This window comes from Aulostomus chinensis, chromosome 4, assembly GCF_037954235.1.
Source record: "Aulostomus chinensis isolate RoL2024-O1b breed Wild chromosome 4, RoL_Achi_v1.0, whole genome shotgun sequence".
In the NCBI taxonomy this organism is placed as follows: domain Eukaryota; kingdom Metazoa; phylum Chordata; class Actinopteri; order Syngnathiformes; family Aulostomidae; genus Aulostomus; species Aulostomus chinensis.
This window is the reverse complement of record NC_141323.1, coordinates 3,444,870-3,461,323: the sequence shown is the minus strand read 5'-3', so window position 1 is coordinate 3,461,323 and position 16,454 is coordinate 3,444,870. Positions and strand designations below refer to the sequence as shown.

The 16,454-nt window shown below is 42.3% G+C and overlaps 1 protein-coding gene and 1 long non-coding RNA gene across 3 annotated transcripts in view; both read right to left on the bottom strand.

Moving 5' to 3' along the window:
- Positions 1–442: 442 nt before the first annotated feature.
- Positions 443–4,216, bottom strand: LOC147262333 (uncharacterized). Of its 2 annotated transcripts, none has more exons than XR_015112535.1 (4): positions 3,883–4,216; positions 2,867–2,987; positions 1,365–2,495; positions 443–1,201 (listed from the first exon to the last, which is right to left on the bottom strand). It is a non-coding gene; the product is annotated as an uncharacterized LOC147262333 (long non-coding RNA). The 2 variants fall into 2 exon arrangements; XR_015112534.1 differs by having other exon boundaries at positions 1,365–1,443.
- Positions 4,217–9,079: 4,863 nt separating this feature from the next.
- The window catches only part of syn3 (synapsin III), a 119,626-nt gene continuing 112,251 nt past the window's right edge, over positions 9,080–16,454 (bottom strand). Inside the window, exon 14 of the mRNA XM_086201089.1 lies at positions 9,080–16,425. Coding sequence (XP_086057215.1) covers positions 16,302–16,425 — 124 coding nt within the window. The 3' untranslated portion in view covers positions 9,080–16,301. The remainder of the gene's footprint in view (positions 16,426–16,454) is intronic.

The following is a 16,454-nucleotide window of genomic DNA, read 5'->3' as shown; positions in this document are numbered from 1 at the left end:
AATGACGATAAGCACGTTGATCAGATAATTGGCAATTTAATGATCAATTACACTCACCAACAAGACTAAATCGTTAATGTAGCAGTCATCAAGAGCTTGTTAATTTGTCACTTTGGTCCAAATAATCTTAATTCAGGTCAAACATTTAGTCCAAGACTTATTATGTTTCCATGCCTAGACTGATGAATGAGCATAATAATTAGCTGCAGCTAAAAGTGAAACACTTTTTCACGCGGAAAAACAAAACGAGGATACGGTTGTAAAAATGTACAAGTTTCAACTAAACCAACATTTAAGTCATTCAGAGCCTTTTGGTCTTGAGTGCGTGACAAACAATGAACGGAACGTCTCCAAATGCTGTTTTCTGACACTTTCATAAAGACCTGACATACTTTTAGACAAATACTGTAAAATGTTTTATAACACTCTTTTGATGAAGCAGGAATTAAGTAAGTCTTGATGCTGTGTTTTCCCTCCGAACGGTTCAGAAAGAAGAGCTTTCAGTTCATTTCATTTTCACGTGACTTTTCGGAGCGTTTTCAGCCAATTTGACTCAAGATTTTTGAGGTCAGTTGTATAATTGACTTCTTTTACACGTAAATCATCCGTACCTTTTTTTTGGTATCATGTGTACTGTAGTATCGCTTCCCTGAGAAGTAGCAGAGTGATTTCGGAGTTATTGGGGCTCTAAATGTGTAGACACGCGCTGTAGATCGGGTCGGTCGGGGTGACAACATGGAACTGGACAGTGAATGTTGTGCATTTTAAATGAGGCTTTAATTGAGAAGAAAATCTCTTAATTTTGTCTTTGAAATCCTTACATGGACACGCATGTAGCATGAACGTTGCGGTGCGACGTGTATGTGGCCTGCGGTGATATTTCAGAGGTTGGCGTGTGTGTCCTCCCTTCAGTTTCTTGTGATGGGAGATGGTCAGACAGTTACTGCCGATCGAGGGTCGAAGCTCCCCTGAAGGAACACACACTGCGGCGGGGAGTTGTGATAGGCAGACGGACCCCGGGTGTGTGTGACGCAGGCGCCGTCGGACATGAAAAAAGTGTGACTTCAACTTTGGATCACGCAGTCGTCATCTCTTACACCAGTAAGAAGATGTAGGAGGTGAAGTCGGAGAGTCACGGTGGATTTGTCATCTCCTCTTTGTTTCGGAGACGCTTGTGACCTTTGAGTCCTCCTGGTGTCAGCTGGGAAAAATCCAAGAAAAGATTTACGGGTATGAGGGGTGCACTTGTAATCTATGCCCTTCTTTTTGTAATCCAGGGTCATGGATTTGTAATCTGCCAACTGTGAAACATCTGATGCAAACAGAAACGTGCGGGGACTTTTGATGTGTGATGTCATCCTTACCTGAACAGAATAGTCCTATGCGGTTTACGCGTGGCCACGGAAGGCATAGACACAAACGCTGGTTCCTAATCCGTGTAATCTGTGTAGATTAAGAATCCATGTTGTCGGGCTGCACCATTTTTTCAAACAAATATAATTGCCATCATTTTTGATGATTTAAGATAGAAGAGGGAACGTGGGTTTTTATGTAATAAAACAATTAAAACGATAGTGCGGGATTTCTGTGGGGATCTGAATCGAACAAAGATATTTTCCTAAATTTGTAGAAGATGATGTGCAGGCAGGACGTCTCCGTAGCGCCACTTAACCCGAACCTTCCTAGAATGGCAATAAAAGAATTCTGATTCTGATTCCGATTTGAAAACTGCATCAGATCATATTCTCATTTAATTGGTGTGTGGCACACACAGATTACAGATTAGTAAACCGAGACTACGGATTTGGCTCAGATCAGACACCTGAGGGACTCCCACCTGAGACATAGTCTTTTCCCATGTCTCATCTTTGTCCTGTCCCTGCTCCTTCTCTTCCTGTTTATTCTTTCCTTTCATAGTCTACATTTTAATTGGGAAAATATTCCTTTCACTGAACTGATTTTATTTATTGTATCTTAAAAATAAATCTTGACCTTGAAATAATCCAATCTGTTTTGGAGATCATCCTATGAGCCTCATCAGCCGATGCGCCGCTGCTGGCGGATTTACGGATGTTCAGGTTCTTTTTAAAGGATTTCTTGCCCATTTTAGGAAGCTAAAAAAAAAACAACCTTTTTTGGGGGGGAAATCGCTGACAGAACTTTCTCACCTCTGAGGTTACAAGTGGCAGCACGAGAATCTGCTAAATGAAGCGCTTACTCTTCTTTCTTCTGGGCGCAATAAATAATCAGAGAATTTATCTGAAGGGATCTGGGTTGCAGACTTTTTGGAGCACGTAAAAATATTTTTGATTTCAAGAGGAAATCAAACACCTCTAAATAATTTCCATATATACTGTGTGTATATATATATATATATATATATATAATTTGCCACACATCCTGTTTAGAAATGCACTCATGAAGAACGCTGGCTCCATCGTGACGTGGACGCACGAATACGCCAGTGGGAGGAGCCTCATGACTGACGGACGGGGCTGAGGAAACAAAAACACACAAGATATTTTACTGCAGATGAATTCAGAGAACTCGAATCCCAGGAAGTCAATAAAAGTGATTTAGTGGGTGGTGTTTATTTTCTGAGAACTTATTTGGTATCTGATGCTTCCTTGAGAGCCTCGCGATGAAATTTTCCATTAAGAATCAGAGAAAAAAAAAGAGAGAGAGACAGAGAAGAGGACAGGAATTTGAATCTGCTAGCAGAAGAAATGAAGCACTGCAGAGAGGAGGGGTGATGTCCTCTCTGTAAACAACGGTACTCTCCAGCAACTCTTCTCTCCTCTTCACTACAATCTCCTACAAACACAGTGAAGCGCTCCTTCATGAGGGGCCCTGGCCCGCTGCTTACCTTCCACCTGAAGAGCCACACACAATCCGAGCGTTCAGGAGGAGAAAGACATCATCACTTCAGGTGTCTCTGAACCAGCGCCCAGCCTCTCCGTGCCTGTGTGTTTCACAGCATTGTCTGACTGTAACAATCGCACCCACACACACACATTTACACAAAAAAAAGAATGAAACGCGTTTGATTACTTAAATGAATCCATTTTTTGAAAAGCAGCAGTTACTTTGCTGAAATAATTCATGGATCATCTATCAAGTGTAAGCCATTTACTTTTGCCTCGATGGACGCTCAATATGTCCTGAGAGTTCCATTTAAACACAAATGTATTATTTACTCACCATGTGAAAATGTATTTATTACACAGTCGAACAATATAGTCTAATAATCAAACCTGAGGTAAGGTGTTCGCTTACTTCACATCTTAGCTTCAGTTCCCTTGTTAACAAGGTAACAAAAACATCATTTTTATAAACCAATAAGATGCTGAGAAATTGATTTATGCTCTTGTATTCATATTTGTATTTCAATGCGCTTTTTTTTTTTTTTTTACAGGCCTCCCGAAGGAAACCAGCGACAGACTGCAGCTGATCCAAATCCGTGCAGCTTGGCTGTAAACCAGGACCAAATTAAAAGATTAAACACATTAATCCAGTTCAGCTGCTCTGCACTGGCTTCCTGTAACATTTAGAATCGACTTTAATGTCCTCCTCATCCTCACATGCAAAGTTCTTAATGGGCAGTGACCAAGCTACATTACTAATTTCCTAGTTAGCTTAGGGGTGACCAAACCTCCTGTTCTCCCAGAACATGTCCTCTTTTCATGTACTTTGTAATACAGTATAACATTTTTTTTTATACATACAGAGGAGGCACACTTCCAATGTATTGAAATTATAAGGCATCTATGAATAAACTCCAAGTATCATTTGAGAACCTCATTGCAGTGCAGAGTGTCCTGGTTTTTGGTAACCAAAAAAATGGTCACCCTAAGTTAGCTACAGTGCTTACTCCATAATTACCTTCAGTGCTAACTTCCTAGTTAGCAACAGTTGTAACTCCCCAGTTAGCTACACTGCTAACTCTCAAGTTAGCTACAATACTAAATTCCCAACTAGCTAAAACTCTAACTTCCCAGTTAGCGGCAGTATTTACTCCTTAGTTAGCTACAATGCTGACTCCCTAGTTACCGATAGTGCTAACTTCCCAGTTAGCTGCAGCATTTACTCCCTAGTTAGCTACAGTGTTAACTCCCTAGTTAACTACAGTGCTAACTCCATAGTAAGCTACATTGCAAACTTCCCACTTAGCTACAGTTGTAACTCCCTTGTTAGCTACAGTGTGAACTCCTTAGCTACCCTGCTAACCCCCTTGTTACTTACAGGCCTCCAAGAACTCAGCAAATAAATGCTGCAGCATTATCAGAGGAGTCACGCAACTGCAGGTGTAAAATTTGGGATGCAGTTTTTGTCGTTTATGCCCCAAATCTTGAGCACAACACCAGCAGATACTTTTTGACCTCAGTTCAAGTAAGGTCATACAGTTGTCACAGTGAGCCATAATCATATGCATTTTGTGGCATTTGCATCTGTCAGTGCTGCTAAAATCGTGACAGGATTTATGGTTTCTGACTAAACAGTGTCAATGAGACTTTGGGTGAGCGCACCCTGCACTCTATCTGCCACGTTCCACTGGGCTCCAGCGTGTCCTACTTTTTTAAAGTATCCAATCTTCTACATATATATTTCATTTATTAACAGCCTAACATTGCATTTCCTGCAGAATTTGCTATTGTCGCTCGAATTCCATCAGCGCATTTTTCTTTGCAAGCAGATAAAACTTCATTTCCTCTCAAACATCATCTATCATCAGTCACAGTTACTGTACAATAAAGTGGTATGTAATACCATGCAACCCGTACCACGATAAACCCTAACCCTGAAATACTCTATTTCATGTATACAGTTGTACTACCAGCAGCATGAAGCTGCTATAAAGTACTACACACCATAAATGCAACTTGATGCAGTCCAGTCCCGAGTGCTCTAAACCTGCTACTATTTTCTAAAAGAGTCATAGATTTCTGTTGCTCAGCCAGGGTGGCGTTCAGCCATGCACATCGTTTTATGTGTTGACGTTTCCAGATCTCCCTCTGAGATTTCTGCTGCTGCCAAGCCAATAAAGTGGAGGCGACTGGAATCTATCAGAGAGAAAATATGTTCTTACCGAGTTGGATGAACTGACCCTTTAAACGGTCCAACCCCTCCTCTTTGTCTCCATCTGTGAGAGTCCACTGCTTTATACTTCTATGTGACCTTTCTTTGTGTTATATAATTCGCCGACATCCTGTTGAAACAGGAAATGCATTCTTGGACCTTTACTGACAAACTGACATTTGTCGTCCCTTTAGAGCTTTAGAGTGAAGTTGAGTGTCTTTGCATTGTTAAGAGGAGAAGATGAACTGTGTGAGCCTCAGTAGAGGATTTCCATCTCTCCTTCGTTCTTCCTTTCCCTGCGCTGTGAAGCATTACAGTTTCCATGACAACCAAGGCCTTCCCCTGCTTTAGAGATACTCACTATGGTGACCAAGGCATCACTGTACAGTAGGCAGATATGAGCGAGGAAACAAGGGTTTCTCACACATATGAGTACGCACCCACCCACCCACCCACCCACCCACACACACACACACACACACACACACACACACACACACACACACACACACACACACTGGCTAAATGATGAGTAAACCTGTGATGCATACTGAGACCTTAATGGTCCCACATAAATTGAAGGGAATAAAGCAGAGTGAAGGTTAAATATAGAGGTGCCCCTCCAGCAACAGAGCCCTTCCTCCTGTGTGCTGTGTATTCACACACACACACACACACACACACACACACACACACACACACACACACACACACGTGCAAGCACGCACGCAAGCTGAGACATCCACTTCCACATGTTTCATAGTGACCATGCTACTCCAAAGTCCCACTAAAAACTTTCCTGGCATTCCCACAGCAGTCATGACTTTCGACCTCCTAACGCGGTGGCAGCGTCACAATGTAAGTCATTTATTTTGAGAAAAATATATCAACTTGTCGCAAAGAACCATCCACTTGACTCTGTCATAACCCAAGAAATATTTCAAAATGATCAGGACCTCTTAAAATACTAACGTCGACAGTGTAGTTTTCAAGGTTAATAACATGCTAACACCAGAAGCACTCTCACCCATCCAGCTCATACAGAGCAACATAAATAATCAGTGCTGTCAGGCGATTAAAAAAAATTAATCTAAATGATTACAGGATTTGTAATTAATTAATCTAATTAATTGCATTTTAATCTCATATCTGCTTAAGGTCTCCAAATTAAGATTTTGAATTCTAGGACATTACAAAATTGTAGTGCATGACGAATCAAATGAATACACAAAGAAGAGAAGATTTGATTTCCACATTTTTATTGGTGATTGAATAAAACCTGAGTCAGGGCGTCTTAAGGCGGAGTCTCAAACAGGCGCCGCTTGTGTGAAGGGACAAGCAACTGCCAAGTACGGGTCCCTCAGTGGGCCAAGTTTAAATTGCTGGTGTCCAGGTAAAACTGAATTGCCAATCAAGTGTGTTATAATTTTTTATAACGCGTTAATTTGCGGTGTAATTAATTAATCTAATTAATGCGTTAAAGGGACAGCCCTATAAATAATTAATTTTGAGCTTCTGGTCACTTTGAGTATTTAAGTTTGTTATTGACTTCACTTTGGTGTCAGATATCGAAGCCTTTAGCTCCTCTGATGTCTAGATTTGTTGACCTGCAACACTTTCTTAGTCAATTGGTTTAATCCAAACTTTCTTCTAGAAAGCTAATTGTTTCTGAAATATACTCCCTTTTTTCTTTGCCACCAAGCAATATTTGTGACATTGTTAAACTACTTTAAATGTTCAACACAATCAGATGAGAAGGAGGGCTATGAGGTGTACGCCACTCTCAAATGGCAAAGCTGCATTTGAAAGTGCGCAGAACCCCCGGCTGAAATATTTCTGCAGCTTCATTTGTCCCAGCTTTCCTCTGAAGGTTAATTAAAATGCTACGTTTCCAGTAAGTCAGACAGATTCTATCTAATGTGCAGAAAGGTGTCAAACTCATTCCTGAGAACTCGGCATTGAATCTAAGGGATTTGTGTGGGAGCACATCGCCCCCTACTGGTTAACATTAATGTTGATCCTGTAGGAGTGGTAACACTTCATGTCAGTGATTTCCACCCATCAGAAGCAAAATGTTTGTGGATTTGGCGTTTCTCTGGAAATATTTCAGCAACAGCCTTTTAGACCCGCGCTCTGAGAGTGCGTGTTTACGGCGGCGGTGGCTGCAGGCAGGCAGGGACCTGCGGCAGATGAGAGATTTGACATTCCACCTTGAGAATGTAGGAAATCACACTGGCAGCAGATTAGCATCAGGCTGCCAGGGATCTGGTATGCAACATGTGTCTCCGTTTGGGAAACAAATGTGAAGCACAGCACAAACTGTGAGGAGCCGGTCGCTGAAGGTCAAAGGTCAAGTGATGTGGAGTTTTGTCTAACATTTAACATTCAATTTTCAGTTAAAACATTTTTTTTTAACTTCGAGAAAAAGTTTAGATGTGTTTTAAGGACCATCAACATCAGTGGGGGGAGTTTTTGGTTGTATTAAATTATTGTTCCACAGGGATGCTCAAGGTGGTCCAGAGTTCACACGGCTCCCAAATGTTCTTATGAGTCACACATGAACATCACATGTGATAACTGTAGCATAGTAACAGGCAAGTACCTGTTGTGCTGGGGGGGCCAACCTTTTTCCCCTTTGAGGGCCAAAACAAAAGCTCTCGTTAAGACCACAGGTCAAAAGCACACACGAACGGTGTTGTTAAAATATCTCTCGTCAGTGTTCCTGCGTCTCTGCCTCTTCATTTTCTTTCTAACGTCGCTGGCGTCCCTCTGCCACCTGATCGAGTTCAGAAAAATATAATTTATTAGGGATCCTAGATATTTAAAGAGCATTTCTACCTCACAAAAACAGCATTAAAAGTGATTTGCAGTAAAAAACTTTAGAACGTATTTGATCTTCTTCAACAGGATTATTTTACTTATCTATCTTTATCTGGTGGGTCAAATCAAACATTATGGCAGGTCAGATTTTGCACCCGGAGCTTACGCTGGGCAGCAATGACACCCTTCCTGAAAGAGCCGAGACTTTTAGGTTGCCAGGTTGTGGAGAACCCACATCAAGGTTGCTGGAGGTTGTTACGCACATTTAGCAAATCATTGCAAATGTTGAGGACTGAAGGGGGCTCCTTCCTCGGCAGAGTGATGGTGTCGGGTGGGAACACGAATCTCACCTCAAGCTCCCGCCAGGTTATTTTTATCATGAGAAAAAGCTCTGGTGAGCTCAGATTTAGCGATTGTGCTGTTTGCCTTGAATACTTGATGCTCACACATGATACGGCCTGTCTGTTAGCAGGATTACATGGAAACTGAGGCTGATTTTCTTGTACCGAAGGTGGTGAGAAAATGGCGTTGTTGTTGTTTTTTTTTTAACACTGTGATTGGCAGAGGTGGCCTTGGTGAAGGTACAGCGTGATCTCCTGTCCTGCCCTCTAAGTTCCATGTTGGCCGGTTGTGTAAAACCGGTAACACATTCACAGTACAAACCCTCAGAGGTGACATCAGCGTCTGAAGATGTCTTTTTGAGTTTGTGACGCAGCACCTTCTATTTGGGATGTAACTGAAGGTTTTAGCCGGGCACATTCAGACTTGAAGTTGTCCCAGAAATAGCTGGATGATGATGCAGTTGTTTGAGAAGTAATAATGTGTGTGTGTGCGTGTGTGTAGTGACATACTCAAACGTTCGGGCTTAACAGAGTCGATTCCCAAGTTTTGACGTAAAGTGGGCAGCGGATGAAAGAAGTCCGGCAGGTTTGCCTCTCCAAGGCCTTGTGTTGCCAGTCAGCTTGAGCTCCATGCCAAGAGGAACAAAGTCGGAATCCAAGATAAAGGGATTTGACTGTTATCACTGCATACACAGGAAGTTGTGTGTCTTTTTAAAAGGTGAGTGAGAGCCAGAACTTGTCCAGTGACCATATATGGAGAAAAACATTTACCCCCCCCCCCCCCCCCCCATCTCACGCATTGAGTGAGCGTGACGTCTCTGGATGAAACTGATAGGCAGGTCTAATAAAAGTTACCTTTAATAACAGAAATCTTCCAGACAAAATAATCAATTTACAGAAAAAGAAAATCAATAAATTACAGAATCACATGAGATGCATCACACGTCTCACAAATAAGCAAATCACACGACGACCAAATTTACACACCTGAGGCACACAGGAGGGGGTGGTTTTCATGCCACATTTACACCAATATACAGAAGAGTAACGTTAATACACTTAAAGTACCTTACAATACCATCCACCAGTCAGCAGCCAGGAACGGACACGATCGGCAACTGAACCCGTGCAAGGGAAAAAACTCATCTATAAATGGCACCTTGAAACGTGACTCGACGTCCTTGCAGTGGTGTTCATGTTATTTAATGTTAAGTCTCTGTGGCTGCATATTTCATTCAGCGCAAAATGTTGGCACAACATATTCACACTAAATTCAGAGTATTGCCTTTTCTGCGAACAATACATGATGGTTGGATGACGGAACGGATGGCGTGATGTGAGACGAGCAGTGAATGTGGATGTAGCGTCTGTGACGTCAGCTGGGTGGGAGCCTGAGTGGAGCTCTGATTGGTTGAGACTCCTGCCAATCAAGCAAATCAGCATGAAACAGATCCGTCTCAACACCTTATGAGACTCTGCCAGAATATGCAGGGAGTTAGCAGTCGCAGTGGGTTCCCTCAACCAAAAACCAACGGGATTTTTCTGTTGGGCTTCAGATAATCGCAGAAAATAATCTCTAGGGCGAACAAACGTTCATGAGATTCACACGTTTTGCAAGATAATCTTCAAAAATGAAATCAATTTTTATGATTTCTGAGGGTCAAAGCTGTGGCAAGATTAAGCTAACTTTAACGACAAACTACACATTACCCAAGCATGCTAACTGGCGGCTCCAGTGCACAGCAGCGCCATTTTAGACCGCAGAACAAATGGGCCATCAGGTAATATTTGTAGAGGGATGACGTTTCTTTCCTTGCTTCACCGCCACCACAACAAACACAACCGCCACCACGGTAGTCTCATTTAGCTACTTGCTAGCAAACACCATCGGAAAGGCAAGAATCCAGTTTTTACTGACATATTCTTCACTGATTAAACTATCTTAAAGGACAATTCTGGCAGAAAAACGAACCTAAGGTGTGTTCATGTATTGAGAGGATTTCAAACAATTGCAGGGATTTGTTTTTACAGCATCCAAATGAAACCCGGTTTTGCCGCATACCGCTAATTAGCTCCCCACTCAGGTCGTGAGGGCAGCAGGTAAACGGACAAATCCTAACAATAACATATACTCAAAATAGCGAAACGCCTCAGTGATAACATAAGTAGAGCCTCTACATGTAAACCGAAGCACTGAGAACTTTTAAAGTGTACAGAAAGTTTATTGAAAAATAAAAGTTCAGAAGGACTGTACACGGCTTCTGCGGGCGGCAGCCATCTTGGGAAACTAGGCACCGCCAGTCAAATGTCGAACGTTAAGCAACTTGAACTGAAAAGTCACGTGGAATCTCGCATGGCTCGTTGTTTAGCAATTTCACGTTTGTGAAAATGTATAAATAAATTACCTCCACCGAGGCGTTTTGCTACTTTGAGTGTTTGTCGTAATTTGTCTGTTTACCTGCTGCCCCACGACCTGCGTTGGGAGCTAATTAGCGGTATGCGCCCAAACCAGGTTGCATTTGGATGCTGTTAAAACAAATCCCTGCAATTGTTCAAAATCCCAATATTACACGACGGTTTTGCACCGGAATTGTCCTTGAAAGTAGTGTGAACCACAGATTTTATTTTAGATATTTGAATGAAAAAAACAACAACTTTTAGACGAGGGAACCAGATGCTAAACAAGGCTAACTTATTTCTTATACCCTTTTCACACAGAAAAAACGCGTCAATTGCTCGGCATTTGGGCGCATTCAAGCTTCCAGAAGACCCGGGTCTGCACTCCCCCTGTGAAGGCGGTGTGCCTGTGGTTTTCTCTCTTGTACAACATCGCGCTGACAACATCATCACTTCACGTAAATGTGCGAAATGCAGCGAAGGAGGATGGAGTTTTTGGCTCGTCTGGAAGGGAGCCGAAGAAGCTACAGGCGAAGCCTGACAGGCGGCACAGTGACAAAATCAGGATGCGACAGGAAGGTCGCATGACACCTGAGATGACGCGGGTTGCCTTTTTCAAACTGCAGGCGAGCCGAGCCGAGCCGAGCCGCTAAACACCTGGGTCACTTGGCGAGTCAGTTGACGCAGGTCGAAATGCTGAGTCGACCCTTTCAGAGTGCGCAAAAACTCATGTTGATACACGTTTTTGGTGCAGTGTGAGAGGGGCTTTAGTTTGTGACTCATCCCTGGACCACTCTATTGTCACTAGCTGCCAGATAAGCATGCTGCCTTTAAGTAGCCATCAGGTGAATTACTGTAAATTCTCAAATAGCGTCCGAGGTTGCATAGAACTACTTAGGCTAGTGTTGTCCTCAGTCTCTCATCTGATCTTGATCACGCTCCACCTACCACTTGTTTACACACATGATCGGTGGACGTGAAAGGTCATGTGATGTGCGTTTTCAGGTGTGTTAGCGTGGACGGAGGTTAATTCGGCGATGGTGCTAAAAGGCTGGAGTGGACGGAGATTATTTTAATGGATGTGATGGAGGTGTGATGATGTAGCCTGAGACATGAATAAATTGCATAAAATCCCTGTTTGCTAGTAACGTTCTTCAGGTACAGCGTTAAAGGATCCATACCCCTCTTTTGAAATGGACGCAATTTAAGCAAAAACATCTCTACATAGCTTGAACATGGTCTATAAACATTAGTGACACCATTTCACTGAAACTCATCCGGATTGTTGACCTCCTCTCTTCATGTTGCAGTATCCTTTTTGTTTCTGTTACTTGTAAGATGTATCACATCAACTTTTGTTCGTTACGTCCTGTCAGTCCTATTAGTTACAGCTCGATTCTGTCCATATTTTGCAAGGAGGACAATGTTTTCATCTTCTGTCCAGTGTGGGGAAGCTCCTGGGATGCTAATTGTGTGGGTGAAGCGTAACCATGGAAACTGAAATACACACGTGCTGGATTATGTCAATAATCCCAGTGAAAGATGTGGTTTTAACACTTGAAGCAAAGTAAGAGGGTTTATGCAACACACTTAAAGAACTCTTCGGCTAAGGAAAATGTTTCCCCTGAAGGACAAACTTAAGTCATTAAGAACTTCATCTCAAACTTCTCCTGCTCTCAAAATCTCGTCAGGTCTGGATAAACACAGAATAATGAACATTTACGCAACACAATTCTAAAAAGAGGACAACAGAGCAACCGCCTTCGGATTCTCAACATTTCAGGTGAAATGTGGTTTGATGCTGCAAACTTTTAAACAGTTTTGCCCTTATTGAAGAGTCTAAAGATGAACAAATGGACACATTACAGTACAGAGATCCTCGTCAGTGGGTTCCAGACTGAGATGACACGATTAGACGTCTTGGCATTAAAGGGATCGAGTTTATGCTGAGATGTTCTTAGGTTACACTGCTGTGGTTGGTACCTACCAGGCTCACAGTCTCTGATTCGGATATTTCGGGCAAAACAAGATAAAACAGCAACGCTCAGGTTTTGTTGACGTCACAGACATTACAATTCATCTCTCCCTGCTGAGGTTCTTCTCACTTTCTCATGCACTGAGCACAGATTTTCCAGGACTACCACTGTGAAGTCTGAACTTGAGGTAGTTGCCAAACTTTCCTGTACAAATCTGAAAAAAAAAAAGAAAAGTAATGCCTTCAGTCGCTGAATGAGACTTTGTCTGGCCTGAAATGAAAAGAAAAGAAAGGTAATATGACCGAAGGATCGAGCATAATGAACAGAGAGCAGAGACATCAAAGCCCCTCTCTCTCTCATGTTGTGACGGATGTTCTAGTAGCAAAGAACTGGCCAGCTTGGTTTGACGTCAGTTCCCGCTGCAAGTCTCGGACACGCCACTAATGTCTTTAACGTTACAGGACACAGTGATTGAAGATCATTCGTGACTTTAGAGGTGACATCACAGCCATTATTGCGTTGGTAAATCCCCAGGTTATGGCTTATTACACTGCAGGAAGTGGTCGGCGTCTTTACACTTTAGACAACCGTTCAGGGCTCTAAAAATGGTAATTTGGTCCGTTTTGACACAGTGTTGAAGGTGGTGATGATGATGATGATGACGATGAAATCGTTGCTGGATCACATGACTGATTCAAGGCTACATGCTAATTCAGCGGCTTCCCCAACTGAGGAGAACAATTTATAGAAGACAACCTGGAAAATGTGGTTGTCACAAGGAATATTTTAGTGTCTGTTTGTAAACTCAAACTCATTTTTTCTTTTTAATGTTTTTTTTTGTTTAGCAATGTCACTAAAAAACAAAAAAAAAATCAATGCTGAAGCATTAACTTGCCTGACGTTTTGGGAAACGAACCTAGATGAGCAGATCAGAAGCACTCTAATGTTTTAAGATGCTAGTTTAGCCCTGGCGAGCTAACATGTTCAACCATCAAACATCTGCTAGCATGACAACTTAGCCTGCTGATTGAACAGGACGTGGTTTCCAGTTTCCTAAATTTATTTCTCATCACCTAAAACAGTGGTTCTCAACTGGCGGGTCCAGATCCAAATGTACGTGGAGAAAATTGACGCGGTGTTTCTGACGTTGTGCTTTTATTGTGAAGGATACGCTATTCTCATGAAGCTATATAGCATTGTTGCACATTCATCAACACGCCAAAATGCAGATATAATGCTGAATTTTGAATTGAGGAAAATTTTCTGACACTTGGGTTGTGAAAACGAAAAAAAAAAAGATCTGAGGTTAGAACAGCTGAGAACCACTCGTCTTGAAGAACGGATGGTCAACTCTAATTTTAGCAACAGCTAAATGGCTGACGTGTCGATCCTCTCATTGATTGACACATTTAGCTAAAGTTCGTTCGTAGAGATAAATGCTCGTAAGATTTATCTGAAATGTCGCGTGTTCTCTTCAGAAACAGAATTTGTAATGCTGTGACAAGACAACGACATACTCTGCTAAACTGATAATGGCTCCTTTTGACACGGAAATGATTATACAGAACATCAACTGCCTCTTTTCAGACAATATAAAATATATTGGATGATTTTTAATAAGTGTATAAAGTAGAGCCCGCGGAATACATGTTTGTAGTATCACACACACTGACCTAAACGTGAGACCTGTCGGCCAGAAGGTACTGGTTAGCTACCGTGCAAGCAAGAAAGTGCCTGCAGAAACATCTGCAAGCCGTAAAGGTTCGAAAAACAACGCAACGTGTATATTCCAAAACTGCAAAACGTGTTATTATCAAACGAATCACAACTTATACACGCAGCCTCAGTCATTCCCACTGATTTCCTACAGAGGGAGTTTAGAGTTATAATTATAGACATAGGGCAGCACCATCGCCTCACAGCAAGAAGGTTCCGGGTTCGAGCCCCAGCTGGAGCACGGGGTTGCCTGCATGGGTTCTCTCTGGTACTCCAGCTTCCTCCCACAGTCCAAAGACATCAAGAGGGGACTAGGCTGATTGATACTCTAAATTGACCGTAGGTATGATTGTGAGTGTGAATGGTTGTCTGTCTCTATGTGTTGGCCCTGTGATGGACTGGCGACCTGTCCAGGATGAACCCCGCGTCTTGCCCGAAGGCTGCTGGGATAGGCTCCACGGCCCTTAACAAGATAAGCAGTAGAACATGGATGGAATATATATATATATATATATATATATATATATATATATATATATATATATATATATGTGCATCTGTGTGTGTGTGTGCTATTTATCTTTTATGAACTGTATCTTTATAATATTACTGTATATTCAGGATTACTTTAGTGCACTCCTGCCTCCTATACACTGTCCCCTCGATGCAGCTACTAGGATTTAACCCTAACCACTACAATCCCTTCGTGGGTCTGGATGAGTCTGTGTTCTTCTAATAATTTACTCCAAATTATAGGAAATTTCCTGGGAAATATTTCATATTGGGACAATAAATTAAAGTCACTGTGTTGTGGAAAAGAGATCAAACTTGCACTACATTCTGTTTTCTGTTAGAAAACAAAAGTTTTGCCAACGTTTACCATTTCCCAAGCAGGATAACAACTGGTCAGGAACATCTGCTTCGGCTGATATGAGAAATAAATTATCAGCAATCTGACATCATAAAGATATAAGCTGCAGTGTTCAGGTACTAAATCTTGTTTTTTTTTTTTTACATCCTCGCCTTAGAACACACAGCGGCTATGATACAAACCCCCAATGAAAAAACAAACAAACTCCATGGTGCTATTCACAGAGCGCTAAAGAAACGAAAGAGCAGAGGGGAAGATCGGCGCTGTGACGGAAGACGACAGCTGTAAGCCAGGACAGCGTTTGCACCTTTAATCACAAGCTCTATTAGTTGTGTGATTGTTTCCTTGACCAAATGAGCGGGGGATATTTATCCTCATCATTAGTATTATTAGTATTATTATTATTATCAAAAAGCACTTTGGTAATGATCGGCTAAGGTAGAGTCCCCACTACTAGAGCCAACGTGTGTCTCCAGCACACGGATGTCTGAGAAATGTGGCTGCTGGCAATATGCTTGAGATCGCTGGTGAGCCGTGAGGATTCTGTACATTTCTCATGAGTGAACTGGAACAGTGACAGAGAAGAATATTGCCATAGACATCTGAGGACGTATCGGAAGCTGCGTGTCAGTTAAGATAAATAAAATACATGAACAGATCAAACAGTTTCACTGGTTGGGCCAAAAAGAATGCAGAATAACGACTATATAGCAAGCAGTAGATAATGAGCATTTACTGTTCACCACTAGAAAGGCCTACATTTTGTCATGCGATCACCGCAGTGTCACAGACTAAAAATGCAAGGGATTGTGGGAATAAGAAGTGGATTGAGTGTGACTCAGAATGACTCAGGAACAGACCACCAGTGAAAATTTCAATAGAGTTGGGTTTTACGCCCACACCGACCTCCCACATCTCTTAAAACTCCAAGTCTCTGGCCGACATCTCTCGGCCTTTCTAGTGGTAAATGCATTGTTGCACCAGAAACGAGAAGAAACAGGAAGGTGAAGCTCTGAGGAGGAAGAGGACTCCTTGACGAATAAACCAGTCGGCTGTTTTTTTAACCTGACGACTGACAGGAAGCAGGAGAGTCTGAGGAGGCCCTTAGTCGGAGAAGAGGCTGGCGAAAGACTGCCGGAGGCTGCGGATGGTCTCAGCTTTGGCCTCGTCGTCAGTCAGACTTCCTCGCAACGTCTCTGTGAAGGTGTTGGTCAGTGACTGGGATTTGCTGTGCAGCAAAAAGAGGAGGAATTTAGT